The sequence below is a fragment of the Trachinotus anak genome, unplaced genomic scaffold (assembly GCF_046630095.1).
Source record: "Trachinotus anak isolate AG129_WGS33_773 ecotype Australia unplaced genomic scaffold, CSIRO_AGI_Tana_v1 ptg000003l, whole genome shotgun sequence".
Lineage (NCBI taxonomy): Eukaryota > Metazoa > Chordata > Actinopteri > Carangiformes > Carangidae > Trachinotus > Trachinotus anak.
The window spans coordinates 10,600,855-10,620,313 of NW_027273854.1; the positions used below are offsets into that span (position 1 = coordinate 10,600,855).

The window sequence follows — 19,459 nt, forward strand, 5'->3', positions numbered from 1 at the left end:
ATATTAATGGATTGTGTTTTTGCTGTGTGAAAAGGTGCAGAAAGGCCTCCATGAGTTTCTTTTCAAATTGTTGATTCTGCGCTATTTGATGGATTCTGAGGGAAAGATGTGGAAGTGCAGTGACAGACAGTTGTATGTCATAGAGATTTTAGAGCCAACTGTCAAATCAACCAGAAATGCTTCACGGCTGGTAAGAGTTTTTACAAGTTTGGCATTAACACTACTTATTTGTCATCTTATTTTCAACTGTTGCTGTATTTTCATCTCTGTTTTGTGCATAGGCTCAAACTACAAACAGCACATTCATAGATGTGTTCCCAAATATTTTCTGCCGACCACCCAAAGAGGTGCTGATGCTGGAGATGAGGAAGCAAGAAGATCCTACCATTGTGAATGCTGAGGACCCATTGATGGATGATGGAGAATTCAAGAGTGCAGCCTTTCAGCGGCCATATCAGTATCTCACACGGTTTCATAACCACACTGATCTTGATATGTTTACGTATCAGGGTGTTGAAGGGTCACATGTGGAATGCCTTCAGATGCTTCTCATGTACTGTGGTATTATGGAGCCATCCTGGGCAGAACTGAGAAATTTTGCATGGTTCCTTAACCTTCAGCTGCAAGACTGTGAGACATCTGTTTTTTGTGATGCTACTTTCACTGGAGACACACTTACTGGATTCAAAACCTTTGTGGTAAACTTCATGATTCTGATGGCGAAGGACTTTGCCACTCCATCACTCAGCATCTCTGACCAGAGTCCTGGCAGGCTGCAGATGGACCTGACTGGTGTCCGAGATGAAGACTTGGCTCCTTTTCTCATTAGAAAGAGATGGGAAACAGAACCACATCCATACATCTTCTTTAATGATGACCATGTGTCTATGACCTTCATTGGTTTCCATCTTCAGCCCAATGAACAGAACTCTGTCGATGCCATTGAGCCAACCTCTGGAAGGGTGATAAAAAAGAACATCATGACAAGGGCATTGTATGAAGGACTAAAGCTACAGAGAGTCCCTTTCAACACTGACTTTGATCGCCTACCAAGGGGTGAGAAAATAGAGCGAATCTGCAATGTTCTTGGTATCCAGTGGCCTCTTGACCCTGATGAAACATATGAGCTTACAACTGACAACATACTGAAGATGCTGGCAATCCATATGCGGTTCAGATGTGGCATTCCTGTCATTATCATGGGTGAGACAGGGTGTGGTAAGACGAGACTCATCAAATTCCTTTGTGAGTTGCGGAGGAGTGGGGTGGCCTCTGAGAACTTGAAGCTGGTCAAGGTGCATGGAGGGACAACTTCGGAGATGATTTACACCAAAGTCAGAGAGGCAGAAAGCATTGCTTCTATCAACAAGCAAGACTACGGATTTGACTCTGTTCTCTTCTTTGATGAGGCCAACACTACCGAGGCCATCAGCAGTATTAAGGAGGTCCTGTGTGACAAGACAGTCAAGGGAGAATGTTTGACACCCAACTGTGGTCTGCAGATAATTGCAGCATGCAACCCTTACCGAAAGCACACAGATGAGATGATTCAGAGGTTAGAATCTGCTGGCCTTGGATACAGAGTTCGATCTGAGGAGACAGATGAAAAGCTTGGATCTATCCCTCTCCGTCAGTTAGTCTATAGAGTTCAAGCATTGCCACCAAGCATGATCCCTCTGGTGTGGGACTTTGGACAGTTAAATGACCACACAGAGAAAATATACATCCAGCAGATTGTACAAAGAGTGGTTGAAAACAAAGCAATCAATCAAAGTTACATCAAGTGCATCACTGATGTCCTTTCAGCGTCACAGAAGTATATGAGGACAAGAAAGGATGAATGCAGCTTTGTCAGCCTGAGAGATGTAGAACGCTGCATGCAGGCATTTGTTTGGTTCTATGTCAACCATGTCAAGTTTTTCACAGAGCTTGAAGAATTTGAGAGTAAACTAAATGCTGATAAAAATGAAAGGCATCAGAGAGGGTCTGAAGTCAGAGACCCTGTTTTCTGGTCTCTCATCATGGCCATTGGAGTGTGCTACCATGCCTGCCTAGAAAACAAGGATAAATACAGACAGAAAATCAGCAAATGCCTACCACCACAATACAGCCCAGGAAGGGTTATGCAGGAAATCTCACTCATGCAGGATTTACTGTTGAGTGGTGTACCAATGGGGGATACTATCGCAAGAAACAGTGCTCTTAAAGAGAACGTCTTCATGATGGTTCTCTGCATTGAGCTAAGAATCCCTCTTTTCTTAGTTGGAAAACCTGGAAGTTCAAAATCTCTGTCTAAAACTCTGGTGGCAGATGCAATGCAGGGCCAGGCAGCTCATTCTGATCTCTACAAAATGCTGAAACAGATCCATTTGGTGTCCTTCCAGTGCAGCCCTCACTCAACACCAGAAGGCATCATTAATACATTCAAGCAATGCGGACGCTTTCAAGAAGGAAAGAACCTGGATGAGTACATTTCCGTTGTGGTTCTTGATGAGATTGGCCTGGCTGAGGACTCTCCAAAGATGCCACTAAAAACTCTTCACCCACTGCTAGAAGAAGGATGCATTGACGATGAGCCACTACCACACAAAAAGGTTGGATTTATTGGTATATCCAACTGGGCATTAGACCCTGCAAAGATGAACAGAGGCATTTTTGTCTCCCGTGGTGACCCTGATGAGAGAGAACTTATTGAAAGTGCTAAAGGCATATGTTCATCTGATGCAATGGTTTTGGAAAAAGTGAGAGATTTCTTCCAGCCCTTTGCAAGAGCCTACTTAAACATCTGCCGCAAACAAGGCAAAGGCTTCTTTGGCCTACGTGACTATTACAGCTTGATTAAGATGATTTTTGCAGTCGCCAAGGCTACTCAACGGAAGCCCACAGCAGAGGAAACTGTAAAGGCAGTGTTGAGAAATTTCAGCGGCAGGGATGATGTGGATGCAGTTACTGTCTTTACTAAAAGACTACAGATGGCACCCAATCTGGAGAACATCAATGCCATTGAGTTTGTGACAGAAAACATTCAGGCAGTTGGACAGGAAGATGAATGTCGGTACTTACTGGTGCTAACAAAAAACTATGCAGCCCTACAGATCCTGCAGCAAACCTTCTTTTCAGAAAGTGTTCAGCCAGAAATAATCTTTGGATCCAGCTTTCCGAAGGACCAAGAGTATACCCAAATCTGCCGCAACATCAATAGAGTGAAGATCTGCATGGAGACCGGTCAAACAGTTGTGCTCCTAAACTTGCAGAACCTCTATGAAAGTCTCTATGATGCCCTCAACCAATACTACGTTTGCTTGGGAGGACAGAAATATGTTGACCTTGGACTGGGAACCCACCGTGTGAAATGCAGAGTGCACAAAGACTTTCGGCTCATAGTTATTGAGGAACGAGAGGTGGTCTACAAACAGTTCCCAATACCTCTCATCAACAGGCTGGAGAAACACTACCTAGACATCCACACTGTCCTTAAAAATGAGCAGAAGAAGATGGTGGATGACCTGGAGAGATGGGTGAGAGTTTTTGTGTCTCTCAGCAGTCAAAACTTAGCAGTGGCTCAGACATACAAGTACCAACCCCCAGATGTCTTCATTGGCTACCACTCAGACACATGTGCTTCTGTGATTCTTCAAGTAACAGAGAAGCAGAAGGACAGTTTGGAAATCTCAGATCCTGAGAGGCGAGTATTAGATGAAGCCAAACTTGTACTGCTCAAATGTGCTACACCAGACTCAGTGGTGCGGTTGGACTGCACAGGCCTTCCCAAAGTGGAGAGTGAACATCTGGCCAAGGTCTACTTTGAAGAGCAGAGTAACAGTTGTTTGGCTGACTACATACTTGCTCACACAAGGCAGGGAGTCCATTTATCCTCCTCCTTCACAGAGGTAACTCTAAAGTTGTCACACAATACCAGTTTCAAATACCCTGAAGTTGTAAGTTCTTATAGGGTTTAATTAATTATAATTTTAAACCATAGGTGACAACATTCTCCAGACTTTTGACAGCATCTGACTTGGAACCACTGGAGCAAATGTTGCATGGTGTGGAGCTTCTCTCACTCCAGCAGTTCGACACAGAGCACTCCTTCCTGAAGAAGATCAGGTTTGTTGATATATTATAGAATATATCATTTCACACTTTCATAACAGTTATAGCCTATTAGGCCACGTTCAGACTGCCAGCCAAAATCAGATTTTTAGCCCATCCAGATTGGAACTGGATGGCTCTTTTGAAGTCTGAACAGTCACAAATCACATGAAATCCGATTTTTGGAAACCAGATCGAAACTACCTTCGGGAGGTAGTTTCAGATCGCATTTGGACGGATGCATCTCAGTCTGAACAGCTCCAAACACTCAAATCGGTTTTGACTGTCCGTGACGTCACTCTACGCGACACCAGACCCAGCTCTTCGGGTGGCACCACACTCGTCGCTGCACAGAAACTCCGGCAGTGAGTGCAGCACGAAGCATTGTTGTGTATAATCCTACCAGCCTCCTGCGGCATTGCAAATGTCTAGTGCGTCTGAGATGTTCTGCACCTCTACTGGACAGTGATGAGGCCAATATACTGAGGTGACCTGCCTCCATCACGTTTGTTGTTGTTGTTGTCGCTGTCGCAATTATATGACGTCAGACGCTCCGTTACTACAGCAACCTGTCAGATCAGTCAATAATGTGGCACAGTCTGAACAGAGCCATATCCGATTTGGACACTTGCCGCAAACAGTGTGGACAGTCAGCCCTAAAAATCGGATTTGAGTAGGAATCAGATTCGCCTGCAGTCTGAACGTGGCCTTAGTCTCAAATGTGTTGGTCTACTCAGTACCTATTTAGTAGTAAATAATGAAAGAATCTGTAAAGATCAAATCTTTGTTTTTTTTCTTTGTAGAAACTTCCTCACTGCTGAAAATGGAAGCAGTAACACTGCACCCTGCAACAAGATCCTAATCATCCAGTGTGATTTTGATGAAGCCTCTCATAGTGCCAATCTCATTGCATCTGCAAAGTAGGTCCATTATTTTCTCTCTGTTGGGTATGCACCAATGTATGGTTTTGCCGTACTGAGTTTTTGCTGGTCATTTATAGGTATTCATCCATAAATGAAATCAACAAAATAACGAGCATGGGAAGCAAGGTGTTCATCTACTTTATAACCAGACTACCACGAATGGAAGGAGGGACTTCCTATGTTGGTTTTCATGGAGGTTAGACCAATATCACTTGTTACTTTTTTTATCTTTGATGTTTTTTATCACATTGTTTGAAGAATAGAGGATAATCTCAGACATGTCGATATATACAGGACCTTGGAAATCAGTTCACATTGATGACCTCAGACGGTCAAAAGACATTGTTTCAGACATCAAAGTCTTGCAAAACATGACAATTAGTCAAATGTTTGCAACAAGGATGAGTCAGCCTGAGGGTAAGTGCTTGATGAATACTTGATAGCAAATAATAATATCCTGTACATACAATTTCCTCACATTAAAACCGTTTGTGGCATTAAATTACACATCCATTTTGCACAGCTATGGAGGTGGATGATATGTACACAGAGAATGACCAGGAGGGACCAGAGTTGGAGGAAAATGTGAGTACATAAATTTCAAACATTTGCTATTGTGGAAATACCTCAAATTCACAATATATTTTTTCTTCAATTGAAAGTCTACATTTATAACACTGTACATATGTGTATCAATTTTAGAAAGAAGCATGTCCTGTCGCACACCATTTTCTTACAATACTGACATTCCCTTTTATTCTGGGTAGCTTATTAGAGAAGTTTTTGACCAGTGTATTCTCCCGATGCAGGACTGGGATAGGGTTCTGGACACTACAGCATTGCTGCGGAGCTGTGTGCAGAGTGCAGTGGGTATGCTTAGGGACCAGGTGGAAAGTGGCTTCCGCAGTACTCGGAGAGTTCAGATTCTACAGACACTCCTCAGCGACAATGACGAGATAAAAGGTACCGTAATAACAATAACTTTTTTTCATTAAAAAGTTTTAATGTTTTTTGTTGCATTTACATTGCTCATCATGTCATCTAACATTTGTCAGGTGAATTTCTGCACACTGTGAAAAGGCATCTTCACTCATTGCTGGCAATTTATGATGGCAGCTCCTTCTCATCCATCAAAAGCAACTGGGTCATTAAGGAGGCCTCAAACATTGATGCCTTGCAAGAAGGAGGCACCTTCAGGTGAGTGCTTCAGCTGCAGAATACAACATTTCTTTATTTGCTTATTTAGATATATTGCTACTGTTTGGACAGTACTGTTGACTTTTTTGGGGTCATGGCAGGCACACCTTATGGAAGCGCATTCAGGCTGTGGTTGTCCCCCTCTTGGCACAACTGGTTTCAGTCATAGACCGTGACCAAAACTTGGACATCCTGCTAGATAGAAACTGTGGTGAATCTGTCAAGAGGCTGTGGTTAGATATCTTTGGCAATGATAAGCTTCTGGAAATCCCTCACCTAACAACAGACCACAAGTAAGTGGTGGTAGTATTGCACTTTGCATAAAGGATTCCAAATTCCTATAGCTAATAAAATGCAACATTCTGTTGACTTCACATTTAAACTTTTTGCTATCTTCTCTTTGCACAGCTCTGAAACAAGAACAATCCTTGTACAGAACTACATTGCCCAAGACAAAAACTTGAGCTGTAGCATGCCCTTCAGCTGGAGGATCAAGGACTACCTGGAGGAACTCTGGGTTCATGCACTTCAACATGAAGGTAATGGCCTGTTTTCAGGCTCAGCACTACTGTGATGTTGTTTTGTCTTTTTGCTCTTAAATTAAATTAATATTATCTGTTAGGCCACACTCAACAAGAGTTTGATGAGTTCTTTTGGAAGACACCCCTGGGACGATACATTGAAAAAGCAGATGTAGAGATGCAGACAGAGTTTTTTCACCGCTACCTTCAGGATTTCATCTCCATGACAATGAACGTGACTTGTGGGGAAGATCTGAAGGTTGTTTTTCTGTAATACCTGAAATACCTAATTTTAAAGCCTGTCTGATGGTGTGTGCAGGTCTATAGTAATGCACATTATCTGCTTTTCCAGCTCCTGTGTGGTGCCTTGAATTGTTGTGTCAATGAGTTACGATTGCAGCTCATTGACACTGAAACAGTGACATCTCTTCCATGGGTCCATGCTGCTTATCATGAGTTTAAAAAGCGGCTGCAGAACCTCTCCAGAATGATGTGCATTCAGCCCCAGGTGACCAAGGACCTCTTGAGCAATCCTCATGCCAGAGATGGGAGAGAACTGGTGAGTCTCTCAAGATTATTTTACTGTTTTAAATAATATCTTTTTTTCCCACTTTTTTCTTTTTCCAAGGTTTTTGAATTTGGCATGCATGGTTTTGACTTTAAGATTAAATTGTGTTTAATATTATTTATGTTGTCCTTTTAGTGGCCTCTTATGTGTAGTGATCATATTCCTCTTGTATCCAAGGTACTCGATGTGTATGCTGCTTTTGCGTGTGTAGAATACCTGGAGCCTAGAGACCTGCACACCGATGCCCAAAGACAAGCCTGGCTCAGGCAGGTCAAAAAACTTCAGGTTCCCATTGAGCTGATCTGCTCAGAGGACAGTGTCAGATGTTATGGAGAGAGGAGCAAGTTGATTGTCCGTAGAGTCCAGTAAGTAAAGCGTATTAAACTTTTTGCAGATTTTCCCAGTTGTTCTAGTTGTGTATGCTGAGGTTTTTAGGTAATCTTTAGATACCACTAGAAGTATTGAATGGATGTTTACTTGTTTGTGTTTCTTTGTTCTTAGAGCTGGATGGAATCGGATATTTTCACTCTCTCTATTTGTGGAGCACATGTTGTTGGGCATCGAGGAGGTGGAGGAGAAACTGACACCTTTAGTTTTAGAGCATACAAAAGGACTTGGCCAGGTATGGTTTCTTTGTACTAATCAAAATTTTCATGAGATGAATTCAGTGAATTGCCCAACCTCAATAATTCCTCCATCCATCATACATTTTGTTGCCTCTGCTCTCCTATCAAGATACTGGAAAAAAATTCAGACCTCAAAACTCAGCAGGCATTTGAGGCAGTCATTGGTTTGCTCAAAACCTGCAAAGATGGAGCTGTTCAACGCATCTTCAAGTAAAAATTCTATTTTCTATGTGGACTTTTATCAGAATCTCTGTTCTTTGCCTTCACCCTGCATCTTCACCTGTTTGTTTTATTCAGGTTTGGTCATACACTGTGCCCAGTGTGTATGGGAGACCCCCAAGACCCACTCTGCCTTCCATGTAAGCACATCTTCTGTGTGGCCTGCATCAAACAGTGGTTGAGCCCTGGTCAGATGTACTGTCCCCTCTGCATGCAGCCAGTTGAGGACGACTTCCCCATGGTTCCTTCAGATGACATAAGGTTGGTTATTGCATGTGGTTTACAACAAAATAAACAAAATTTAATTAGTTTTTCCCCAGAAAAGGCAAAAATATGTTGTGATTCTTTCCACACACAAAAATAATTTGATATATTGCGTGCTGTTATCAGTTCCTTGATGGGATCTAAGTAACCTCCTGCTGTGTGAAAAAAAACAAAAAACTTAAAGTGTTGTGTTTCTTGTTTGTGTAGGGGTCTCATCAAACAGTATGCTCAACTCAGAAAGCAGTGCAATGCTTTCTTCATCGACCTGGTGTCTACTGTGTGCTTCAAGGACAACTCTCCCCCCTGTTCAGCTGTCATACTTCATTTGCTGTCATTTCTCATGGTGGAGGCCAATGTTGTTCCCATTCTCAGAGGTAGGACAGTCTTCTATCGCTGCTCAGGTGTATATACACAATCATGTATCTGCTAATACATATTTTGTGAGCTCTGAATATCCTTTTTGGTTTTTTTTGACAGTTAATCGACAAATTCTAACAAAGGTACTCTCTCCGTTTGATGACTCTGTGGATAAGAATCCAGTGGTTCGTTCAGTAGTGCTCAAGCTCCTGCTGAAGTACAGGTGAGGTGCTGCGGTAGCTCCTTATGCACGCTTTAAACATTTTTAGTGAAGTTACTCAGTTTTTAATAAATTGCGCTGTTTTTGAAGCTTTGATGAAGTTAAAGGTTACCTGGAGCAGCATCTGATGGCAGTTGAGCAGAGCAACATCTTGGAGAAGACGGACAAGACTGAACTCTACTGCTTGTACATTAACTGCCTGGAGGTACACAGAGATTCAAAATTTACACCTGGATTGCAGTGTGATACATTGTGATATAGCTTGTTTTCATTGGGTGAGTTAACTTTTTACCTTGTCTGTAGGATTCCATGTTTGAGAGGTTGCAGTTCAGGTCCATTGCGGATCAGCAGGTTTGTCTGCGAGATGAAAGCGCCTTTCTGACTGACTACCTGCAATCACATGGTCAGTCTGCTGAAAAAGCCACCGTGGAGTACTTACAGCAGGTGGCCAGAGTGCGTATGGACCTGGATATGGCTGCCAGCCTCATTGTAGAAAAACTGAGAGGCAATGGTGTGTAACTGGGATGAAATATAGTAGTTTTTAACTACTGTCTCAACACATTAGTAATTTGTTTGTTGGTCACAATGTATTCATTTTTACCACAATGTCATTATTTCTTTTCTTAATCTTAAACCAGAGTTCCAGGAAGATGGAATCGCAGCCTTCCTGACCAGTGTGGCGAACTTGTGCAAGTGCAGTGGAAACAACTGGTATTGTGTTTATTTGATCCGTAAGATCTGCAGCCAAGAGGGAGTGGACTTTGTCCTGAAACTCCTCAAAGTGGATCAGATGCGATGGCTCTTCCCTGAAGAAGTTCTGCAAAAGGTTTAGTTATCCACATTATGATTTTCAGTGTTACTGTCCAAATGAAAGCAAAGTCATTTTCTAAATGTACTGCTAGCAGTAATTAAATATTGTACTACAATTTTCATTTCATCTAGAGTGAAGAGGAAACCCCAATAGACCAGTATCTTGTGTGTGGGGAAGACTACAAGACTATCAGAAATGCTGTTGCAAAGGGGATGATGGAGGGCAAAGTGGACAGACTGGACGAGACTTGTGAGGTAATGTTGCATCACTTTCTTATTGGCAACTCAACCATCAGATCAGGAGACTGCTTTTGTGTGTGTGTTTACAACGGTATCTTGTTGCCCTTTTGCTTTGGCTTCACAGGGGTGCAGATGCTTACCACAGTGGAAAACAATTTATCTTCTGTTGGCGCTGTACAGAGAAGTCACCACTCTCTACAGAGAGGCCAATGCTAGCTTCCATCCAAAACCTGAGGTAGGTCATTATACTAAGGCCCAGTGAGCTGCTCCAATATAATCTATCATATTTTTTACCCCCATTTGTGCTTTTGTGTGCAAATGAACACAAACAAATTGTTTCTGTCGTCCTCTATGCAAACTGTAGTGTGGTTTATTGAGAGAACACGCAGTGGACCATTTAATCTAAACAAACATAAAATGTGTTAACCTAAGAGTAAGAAGACAAAAAACAATGCATCTTTGTGCCTACAGCAATTGCAAGCCCTGATGACCTACATCCAGACCTCCAAATTCCTTGGCAGCCCAGAGGTGAAGCCCTTTGCCACGGCTCTTGTGACCAACCAACTTGGGCTGTTGGCTGCTCGTCCAGGGGCTTCTGGTACCCAGTGTGTGTTGATGGACTTAACCATTCACCTGGCTGCCATCTTGCTCTGTGGGAACCTGGGGATCTTAGCTCCCCTCCAACAACTGGCAAGGACTCCTGGCAACATGCAGGTATGTATAATGTAAATTGCTTTCAGTGTTGCCAACTTTTCCTTCTTTGAAAGGAATTGAATATTTTTGTTTGTTGGTACAGGCCGCCTTCTTGCCCACCATGCCAGAGGACATGTTAGCAGTAGCTCGACAAGCTATGGGACAGTTGCAGTGGTACAGTAAGTAATAAACAAAGTAATTATGCTATTATAATATATGTACTATGAAATATGTCAGTTGAAGATGCTATTCTTTATTTACCCTTACCATAGATTGTCCAAATGGTCACCCCTGCACAATTGGAGAGGTATGTTATGTTCAGTCTGATAAATTTGTGAGTCTCTTTTTTTCATAGTATTCTTTTCATATTCGTAATGGGTTATCTTGCCTCCTGTTTCTTTTTCTCTAGTGTGGCCAGCCCATGGAAAGAAGCCGTTGTTTGGATTGTGGTGCTGTGATTGGAGGACAAAACCACCTGGCTGTGAAAGGATTTGAAGTTGTTCAAGTGCAGTATGTGACCTCTAAGTTAACATTTCAGGATGAAAAATATAATAAAGAATACAGTTAATAATTGCATATTTTATTGTTGTTTGTATTGATTTATGCCTTGTTGTCTGACAGGGACGATCGTACTCAGACAGGCCACGTCCTCGGTGACCCAGGTCGCAGGGACAATCCAGACATGCTGGACACAAAGAGCATTTCCCCCTTTCCCTTCAACATTGTGCGCATGCTAACTCACATGGCCATGCTGCTTGGTGCCTGCAGCTCCCCACAGGTAGCCTGGACAAAATAAAGTACAGCTTTACTGGAGATCGTTTCCCCCTCCAATATCTTCTAAGGTGTTTAAAGGTGCACTTGTAGGAGACATTAAAAAAAAACAAAAAACAAATCTGTATCCTCAGTACAAACCCCCATCACTGTAGCAATATAGCACTATTGGTGATCTGCTGTTGGCATTAAAGAGGGCGGAGTGTGGTCAGTCATCCAGTTTTTCTGCTTTCCTAGTCTATCTCTGCCATCATCAAGCCTCCAGTCCATGACCTAGGATCATTTCTACTTGCTCACCTGCAAAAGGACATGGAACATCTTATCAGATCTCTGGGCAAGGGGACAGACGACACAGTCAGCGCCATTCACCTGCTCATCAGCAGCCTCCTGGAACCTCAGCAACAGCAAAAATGTAAGGAACAAACCTAAAGCTGCAAAATCATAAAATGATAATAACGCTATTATGTTATTATGTGCTGTGTGAGGTATAATGACACCAAATATAAAGTTATCTGAGACTGAATAGTGTCCATATATATGATGCACCTATTTTTCTTGCAAATTAGTGGCCTCCCTTCATTGCCCTGTATTTTATGTTCTGTTCACTGTAGCCTGCAGGGCAGTGATAAAAGAGGTGAAGAGAGAAAGTGCGCCCTCTAGTGGTCAGAAATTATATAGCGCCATTTTACAATTTATATGTGATACGAGAAGTGATAAGTGAAGTTATATGTAATTTTAAGTCATTCATGTAAACAAATGGAGGATTTCTAGATCAGGATTGTCATTTGCAATGTTATTTCTAGCTGGTCCAAGTGGATATGGTAATATAGCTACACTGGTAACATACTGTAGTAAGACAGATATAAAATAGGTAACAAATGCTAGATTTACTGGAATACCTTCCTCTTGTACACTCAGCTGGTCTCTCTTTTCAGGGCCTGTTCCTTATGACAATCAGCTCTCCACCAAAGGAGCTAGAAATGGATGGGAGATGGAAGTGAGCAATGCCATCATCATACCCCAGCTGAAGGTAAAATGATTTTTGCCTTGTATTTGTTCTAAAATGGAACAAGTGAAGCACATAGTCAGGAAATGAATTCTGCCTGCCAGACCTGCATATAATATGATGCTTTCTTCTGTCACCTTCTCCTCCACAGCACTTGGATCGAAAGCTAAAGGAAGTGAACACATTCATCCGGGCTGACTCTCGCATCTCTGCCAGTCCAATCATGAGGCTCATGTTTGGGGATCCCCGTCTTTTCTTGGCATCACTTCCCCGAAATTCTCTAATCCATACTTCTGCCATGTGGAGCTGCAGGGAGAAAGTTTCTATGCTGACCCTCACCCATATTGTGGAGCAGAATGATGGCAAAGACACCCTACCTGTTCTTTGGAGATTTCTGCACAAGGTAAGAGAACAGTGATCAAATGGGCAAGTCCACTTTTTAAAGGCAGCAAAAGAATCCTGTGTCCTGCTATTAGCATTTTTTGAGATTATAGGCATATTATGACCTATATATTATTCTACAATAAGTGTCTTGTGTTTATTCTTTCAGACAGCTACCTTTAGTCTAAACTGCCTGTATGCATTCTAACTGCAGAATCAAAAATGTCACAGTGTTGCAACATATCAATACAGTACATGTATGTTCATCAAAAACATTATTGGCCTTAAAAATGGAGACATACTTTTAAATATTCTGCCTTTAAGTTGTTATGCTAAAGAGGATACATAGAAATTTAATGACATAATGGCTTTAGGATTGATCAATCTGCTTTATTAAAAGTTTAGTATTAAAATTACATACTAAAAGAAGTAATATTATTTAAGTACTTAAAAAAATCTCCAAAATCATCTATGGAAGGGTTAGGGTTAGTAATAGAGATCTGTAATGCCCACATTGTGCTTAGCTGTGTTTAAAAAAAAAAAATAAAATAAATTATCCACTAGGGTGATAAAGGCTTCAGAAAGTGTTGAAGTGTTGAAGGTTCCACAATTTCCAGAAATACTACCGGTTCAGTTACATAACAAATTTTTGAATAAGTTGTGGCTTTTTTGGCTTTCACATGCTTTACTGGTTCATGAAAAGCATTTAACAAGTGATTATGTGAGCACTCATTGACTAATGTGTTTTTTTTTTTTTCTTTTTTAGGAAGCAGAGCTCCGACTGGTGAAGAACCTTCCTGACATCCTCACACTCCAGAGGGATCTAGTCAAGAAGTTTCAAAACGTAACTGAGCTGACTTGTGGCACAATTGCTGAATTCCTCCGCAGTCAGAAAGCAGGTAATGAAATGAACTGTCTGCACTAGTGGTTCTCAGCTTTTGCAGTTGTGTGACTCACTTACACAAGAGATGTACAGTTCCATGCAAAATTACCTCTTTCTTGGAAATGTCATAGTAAAATAGCTGGCAACATAACGGTTTAAAGACCTGCCTGCCAAGGAGTGAGTTGTACTAACCTGGAAGGAGATATTGATTGAGTAGTCTTAAAAGAGCAATCTCTTCCACACATGTGAGCCACTCTTGTGAACAACTGTGTTTTAATATGTCATGGTCAGTCAGTCCAAAGTGGTACAAGTCTTGTCTCTAGTTGTGCACATTTCGAAGCAAATTTACGGATTCTTCATGTGTGCAGAGTCGCTGAGAGCCTGGTATGAGAAACACATCAAAATCTTCCTGACGACCTGGAATCAGCTCAGAGTGTCTTTGGCAACCAATGGTAAACATAAGCACAAACACTACATACAACACATTCAGTTACACTAAAACTAGTTACACTGGCCTGTCCAACCTTGTGACTTATGGTAACTTGGATTAAAATGTTGTTGTTCAGGTGAGATTAAGATCCCAGCTGAGTTCTGCCAGGAGGACCTGGACCTCAACAGTGACTTCAAGGTGCTGTTGCCACGGCGACAAGGGCCAGGCCTGTGCTCTACAGCACTTGTGAGCTACCTCATTGCCCTGCACAATGACCTGGTCTACTGTATGGATAAACACACTGGAGAGGAGACCAGGTGGGGGCGCTCATGCATCATTTTTTCTCACTTGCACATACAGTTTGTGAACTTCTTTCCCAAATGCATAGTACATTTGTGTATTGGTTTAACCGAGAAATTGCTAAAACGATAGAAAGATCATTTTTTAATTACATAGCTAGAAAGGGGTGAAAACAGAAAAAAAATGTTTGCAGCTGTACTGCCATAATTAAGAGACACTGTTTGATCTGTTTATCCCTCCCCCCAGCTACAAAGTGAGCCCTGCAGATCTGACTGACCTGCACGTGATTCGGTATGAGCTGGAGAGGGACCTGATGCCACTGGTTCTCTCCAACACTCAGTACAGCATTGAGAGAGGCCGGGAGACGCTTCATGAGTATGACTTGCCCAAGATCCAGCAGCAGATTGTTTCCCGTTTCCTGCAGGGCAAACCTCTCATCACTCTCAATGTAAGGAAATGAAAAGCAGAAGCAAAGTATGGTGGCTTTACTCAAAAATGAGGGCAAAAATGTAAAGACACTATTTTCCTCATGTCCCTGCCCTTTCTTTTACCTCAGGGCATTCCAACACTCGTGAACAGACACGATCGCAACTATGAGATTATCCTTAAGGATGTAAAGGCAAAAGTAAAGCAAGTAAGTTGTGCTGTAGAGAACGCAGCCCGCTGGAACTGCTAGTCATTTATCACATATCAAATGTGTTGCCTCAGATATCCCCACATGAGTGTCTATAACCTATGTCTGTGTGCCAATAGGAGCCTCTGCAGACTCTCACCTTGTTTGCAGTGGCGGGCGAGCTGCACTCCTACAGTGAGGTGTGTGAGGCCTTGTCCACACTGGAAGTGGCCCTTGGTTTCCTTGCCATGACTGGGGGAGAACCTCACATGCAGCTGTCCTGCTACCTGGAGGAGGTTCTGCGTATGGGAAACCAGATGGCTCCACATATCCTCAAGGTCAGCCTATCTGAGGCACTTGTTATTTATCCTGTTGCACGATCGCTCGCTTCCACAGAATTACCAGTCTGGACAGTTTTGTTATTTTGTTATACAAACAATTTGCCAAAATATGCCTCTAAGAGCAACTTTTTTGTTATCTTATTTAGTGCTACAATAATATGATTTTACTCTCTGAATATTGGATTTCAATGAATGGGTCTTTTTTGTTCACTAAATCGAAGATAAAAGTTGGTTTTGCCCACAGGCCGTGAGCATGTGTTGTCTGAAGCATTGTGTGGCGCTGTGGCAGCTGCTGGTCTCACTCAAATCTGAAAACATGCTGCGGCTCAAGAGGGTAAGGCATCACAGACCACTTCCAATATACAGATACAGATGTGGAAATGGTACTGTATCGCCATTATTTGAAGTAGCAGTAATAGGGGTTATTAAATTTTGCTATTGTAGATGACTTAATGAATTCTTATGAATAACAGTGCATTGTTAGAGTTTTTGTTTTTTATTTCGGCCCATTCCATGCATTCCCTGTGTTCTTCAGGATCCATTTGTGGGAGTCTCAGAGGAGTACAGACAGGCTCTGGGTGAGGATGAGCACAGGCTTCTCACTGGCTTCTTCTCGAAGAACAGCGCTGACGCTTTCCTGCTGGAGATGCACGAGTTCCTGGTGCTGGTCCTTAAAAAGCCCAACGCACCTGATACCTACAGGCCTGACTGGGGGTAAAACAAAATACCATTTATTGATTAATTTGCAATTCACCAACCCTTGCACGGGTCCATGAAGTCCTCAGTTTGAGCTAAAGTCTGAACTTATTCTCAGATCTGAAACGTATTTGGAAAATATGATATAAAGAGAGGAGAAGTAAAGTTTTTTTTCCTAATCAGGCTAGACACTTTTAAAATGAAAGAGGTAAAAAATACTTTTGTGCAAATTAAAGTTTGGAGGATAGAAATTACTCCAGACATGTTTCATTTTTGCTTTAAGCAAAAACAAAGAGGATGTTTTTCCATTCCCACTTAAAGCCCCCTTGGCAGGATTTAGTGTGTGGCACACAAGAAAACTTAAAGTTTACTTTGGTCAGATTTGGTTCTCTGTATAAGGGAGTTAGTTGGTTTTAGGTGAAACCACAGGAAAAAAGGTTGTTGAGTTGATTTTTATACTAATATTAGGCAGTATTTATACTAATATTGGGAACAAAGAAAATTCAGTAAATAATGTGATATTAAGGAAATGACCATTAACTCAGCATTTTGTGTTAATATTCCTTCAAATTTACCTCTGTCCTACCATATACTGTAGCTGGCGTACTAGGTGTTTTATCAACATGTTTTCAAATTTATGGAGATAATTTAGAGGAATTTAAAAATTGAGACTGTAATATGTATGCTCAGGTGCATGTATGCTTATGTATTATGATTTGCATCATCACTGACTTAAAGCACATGGTTTGTCTCTTAAAGCTTGAAAGACACACTGGTGTCTTACATGGAGCGCAAAGACCTGGACATTCCCCCTGACGTTGAGGAGCTCTTCCCAGATGAGATCTGCCTGTCGCACTATGTGGAAGCCTGGAAGTTCATCATCAACTTCAAGCAGGAGCGCGGTCAGAGGCAGTGAGGATGAGATGAAAGGGTTGTTTTTGTTTTTTTTTTTCTTTTTCTGCCTTGTTTATTTGAAATCATTAAGCCCTTCACATGAAGTTTACAATCATGAAAAACAGACAGCACTGACATGTTATGAAAGTATGATGCATTCTGTATTCTTGACACACATTATGCAGAGATGTGCCTTTGTAAGAGCGCTAATATTAAACTTCATGGTGCCACAGAATATGTGTCTAGTTCACATTTACAGCTCACCTGTGTAAGGATGTAAACTTTTCTTTTTTTGTTTTTTAATCTTTATTTGTATTATTTCCTGTTTTCTATGTTTCTAAGCATCCACATGTACAGTGATTCTGTACTGAAGTCTTTTTGCTTGCACCTTACGCATTTGTAATGTGAATTTGTCTGTCCTGATGAGGCAGAGTAAAATCAGAGTTCTACTCAGGTACCAAATGTGAAACAACTGACTTCAATCATTTATTCTTTTCACTTTGCTTAATTCAGCTGTTTTTGTCATTTCCATCTGTTTTTGTATCATTGTTTAATTGTGTCATATGTTCCTTAATAATCAGCGTATTTACAGAAGGCTGGATAAAAGCCTTTTAATAAAGCATTCCTCTCAACTTTGTGTGCTTTTTTTCTGTTTAGTGTAAAATGAGATAATAATAAATAAATATTTCTGCCATTCCTGGCTAACCATTTAATTTGTCTATATGGTACAACCGTATAGGCATATTTCTCGTGAATATTCCCAGCTGCCATTGTAGACAAACTGGATTTGGACCTTTAGTCCAAAATCATCTTGTCATCATTTTTGCTCAGCAGGAGTTTGGCAACAAGTGATGAAATGTTGATGTAATAAACTTAGTTTCACCCTTCCTGAGACATGCACAGGTTCCATTGGGTCTTGGTTGACATTGCCATTGGCCTAAAGGCTATCACTCAAATTACAAACAAACAAAAAACATTATCTCACTTCTGTGGTATCTGTCCATGCTGATCATTTTGGTTTTCCTTCCCCAGATTTTTCAGTTTTTCTGTTCACGACACTGACATTTGAAAAAATACAAGAGCACTCCATCTCTACAGAAATTCAGACATCACTGGATACTCTTTATTGGAACTAAAGAAAAGCATTTGCTCTGTTTTACTTGGTACCTTCTTATAATTCACACCACGTATGTATAACTGTAAAGAGAGTGTTACTCAGTAGATTTTCAACAGCGTTACTACTGTAGGTCACGAGTAAATTGCTCCATATTTACACGTTATATCACTGCCAAAAGCCCACAGAGGCTGTCCATGATGGAGTGCTCAGGAAATGGCTGCCTGCCTAAGGTTACGTGACTTTCTGACCCTCTGCTGGTGGGAGCTCAATGTGTTTCAGATCAGGCTGATGGAAATGATAAGGACAAGACAGCCGCAAGACTGCCGCTGGACAGCTTCTTAATTCAATTTCCTCTATACCAAAGCTGTGTTTAGCATAACAATGACAAATGGAAGCATGCGCCTGTGAAAGTAAACCATGCCAGCGACCACCCCCTGGGAGTCTGCAGTCAGTATAAATGATATCCATTTTCAAGAGAAGTCATAGACTGCAGTCTTTACCATGTTCTTCAAACACCATAAAGTTTGACTGAATCTCAGTGGCATAACACAACACATCCCATTATCATCATCATCATCCTCATCATCATTAAGCTATGCATCTCCTCAACAACTCCTGCCCTAGTTATAAATTTCATTTCAACATGACAGACTGGAAACTGAAGCTTTCCGTGAGCAGATTCTGCCAGACTAAGGTGATGCTGATGCTCTGTCCTTGCTGCTCATTAGCGAACCCAAATGTGGAAGTACTGTACATGGGGTTGATAAACACACACACAAACACACACACACACACACACTAATGGGTGATGGGGCGTGATTTGCGCAACTCGGCCCTGTAGAACAAGCCTCACTGAGCAAGTTCAATCACTTTCACTTCCACTTCTGTAGGCTTCAAAAGCCACCACGCCAGTGGCACAAAGGGAAGGACACAAAGAGGCCAAATTATTTTCCCTGCTCACTGTTTGTTTGTTTTTTCTTTGTCTCTTGATGAGGGAGAATTAGGGGCAAAATTACTGTGCATCATGGCTCACACTTAATGATATTCATGAGTGATGGACAGTTGGGACCAGGTCATGAGCATGGGGGTATTATGATTAACAAAGCTGGACACTGATGTACAGAAATAACCTCTTTTGGTTTGCAGCAACAGTATGTTGGTGGATTTCACAGTCATGTCTGTTTCCTTTCACAACTTTCAGTGTTTTTTTTAGATAACATAAACATATGCACAAAACTTTCTAGGAAGAAATAGTTTGTGGGACAGTAATAGTTACAATTATGTGCCCTCCTACCTT

The 19,459-nt window shown here is 41.5% G+C and overlaps 1 protein-coding gene across 4 annotated transcripts in view; it reads left to right on the forward strand.

Moving 5' to 3' along the window:
- The window catches only part of rnf213a (ring finger protein 213a), a 32,222-nt gene extending 14,545 nt beyond the window's left edge, over positions 1-17,677 (forward strand). For all 4 annotated transcript variants that reach the window (XM_071473590.1, XM_071473593.1, XM_071473591.1 and 1 more), the window contains 41 exons: positions 35-190; positions 282-3,890; positions 3,983-4,107; positions 4,896-5,012; positions 5,093-5,211; positions 5,310-5,432; positions 5,539-5,600; positions 5,825-5,978; positions 6,071-6,212; positions 6,314-6,505; positions 6,621-6,751; positions 6,835-6,992; positions 7,086-7,292; positions 7,479-7,666; positions 7,803-7,923; positions 8,037-8,137; positions 8,225-8,407; positions 8,618-8,784; positions 8,888-8,990; positions 9,078-9,192; positions 9,291-9,498; positions 9,626-9,813; positions 9,930-10,052; positions 10,162-10,272; positions 10,509-10,751; positions 10,834-10,909; positions 11,003-11,037; positions 11,140-11,240; positions 11,352-11,508; positions 11,739-11,913; positions 12,437-12,531; positions 12,659-12,910; positions 13,655-13,787; positions 14,140-14,223; positions 14,338-14,518; positions 14,748-14,949; positions 15,058-15,135; positions 15,255-15,452; positions 15,700-15,789; positions 15,991-16,169; positions 16,911-17,677. In XM_071473590.1, coding sequence (XP_071329691.1) covers positions 35-190; positions 282-3,890; positions 3,983-4,107; positions 4,896-5,012; positions 5,093-5,211; positions 5,310-5,432; positions 5,539-5,600; positions 5,825-5,978; positions 6,071-6,212; positions 6,314-6,505; positions 6,621-6,751; positions 6,835-6,992; positions 7,086-7,292; positions 7,479-7,666; positions 7,803-7,923; positions 8,037-8,137; positions 8,225-8,407; positions 8,618-8,784; positions 8,888-8,990; positions 9,078-9,192; positions 9,291-9,498; positions 9,626-9,813; positions 9,930-10,052; positions 10,162-10,272; positions 10,509-10,751; positions 10,834-10,909; positions 11,003-11,037; positions 11,140-11,240; positions 11,352-11,508; positions 11,739-11,913; positions 12,437-12,531; positions 12,659-12,910; positions 13,655-13,787; positions 14,140-14,223; positions 14,338-14,518; positions 14,748-14,949; positions 15,058-15,135; positions 15,255-15,452; positions 15,700-15,789; positions 15,991-16,169; positions 16,911-17,067 — 9,339 coding nt within the window. In that variant the 3' untranslated portion in view covers positions 17,068-17,677. The remainder of the gene's footprint in view (positions 1-34; positions 191-281; positions 3,891-3,982; positions 4,108-4,895; positions 5,013-5,092; positions 5,212-5,309; positions 5,433-5,538; positions 5,601-5,824; positions 5,979-6,070; positions 6,213-6,313; positions 6,506-6,620; positions 6,752-6,834; positions 6,993-7,085; positions 7,293-7,478; positions 7,667-7,802; positions 7,924-8,036; positions 8,138-8,224; positions 8,408-8,617; positions 8,785-8,887; positions 8,991-9,077; positions 9,193-9,290; positions 9,499-9,625; positions 9,814-9,929; positions 10,053-10,161; positions 10,273-10,508; positions 10,752-10,833; positions 10,910-11,002; positions 11,038-11,139; positions 11,241-11,351; positions 11,509-11,738; positions 11,914-12,436; positions 12,532-12,658; positions 12,911-13,654; positions 13,788-14,139; positions 14,224-14,337; positions 14,519-14,747; positions 14,950-15,057; positions 15,136-15,254; positions 15,453-15,699; positions 15,790-15,990; positions 16,170-16,910) is intronic.
- The last annotated feature ends 1,782 nt before the right edge of the window (positions 17,678-19,459 follow it).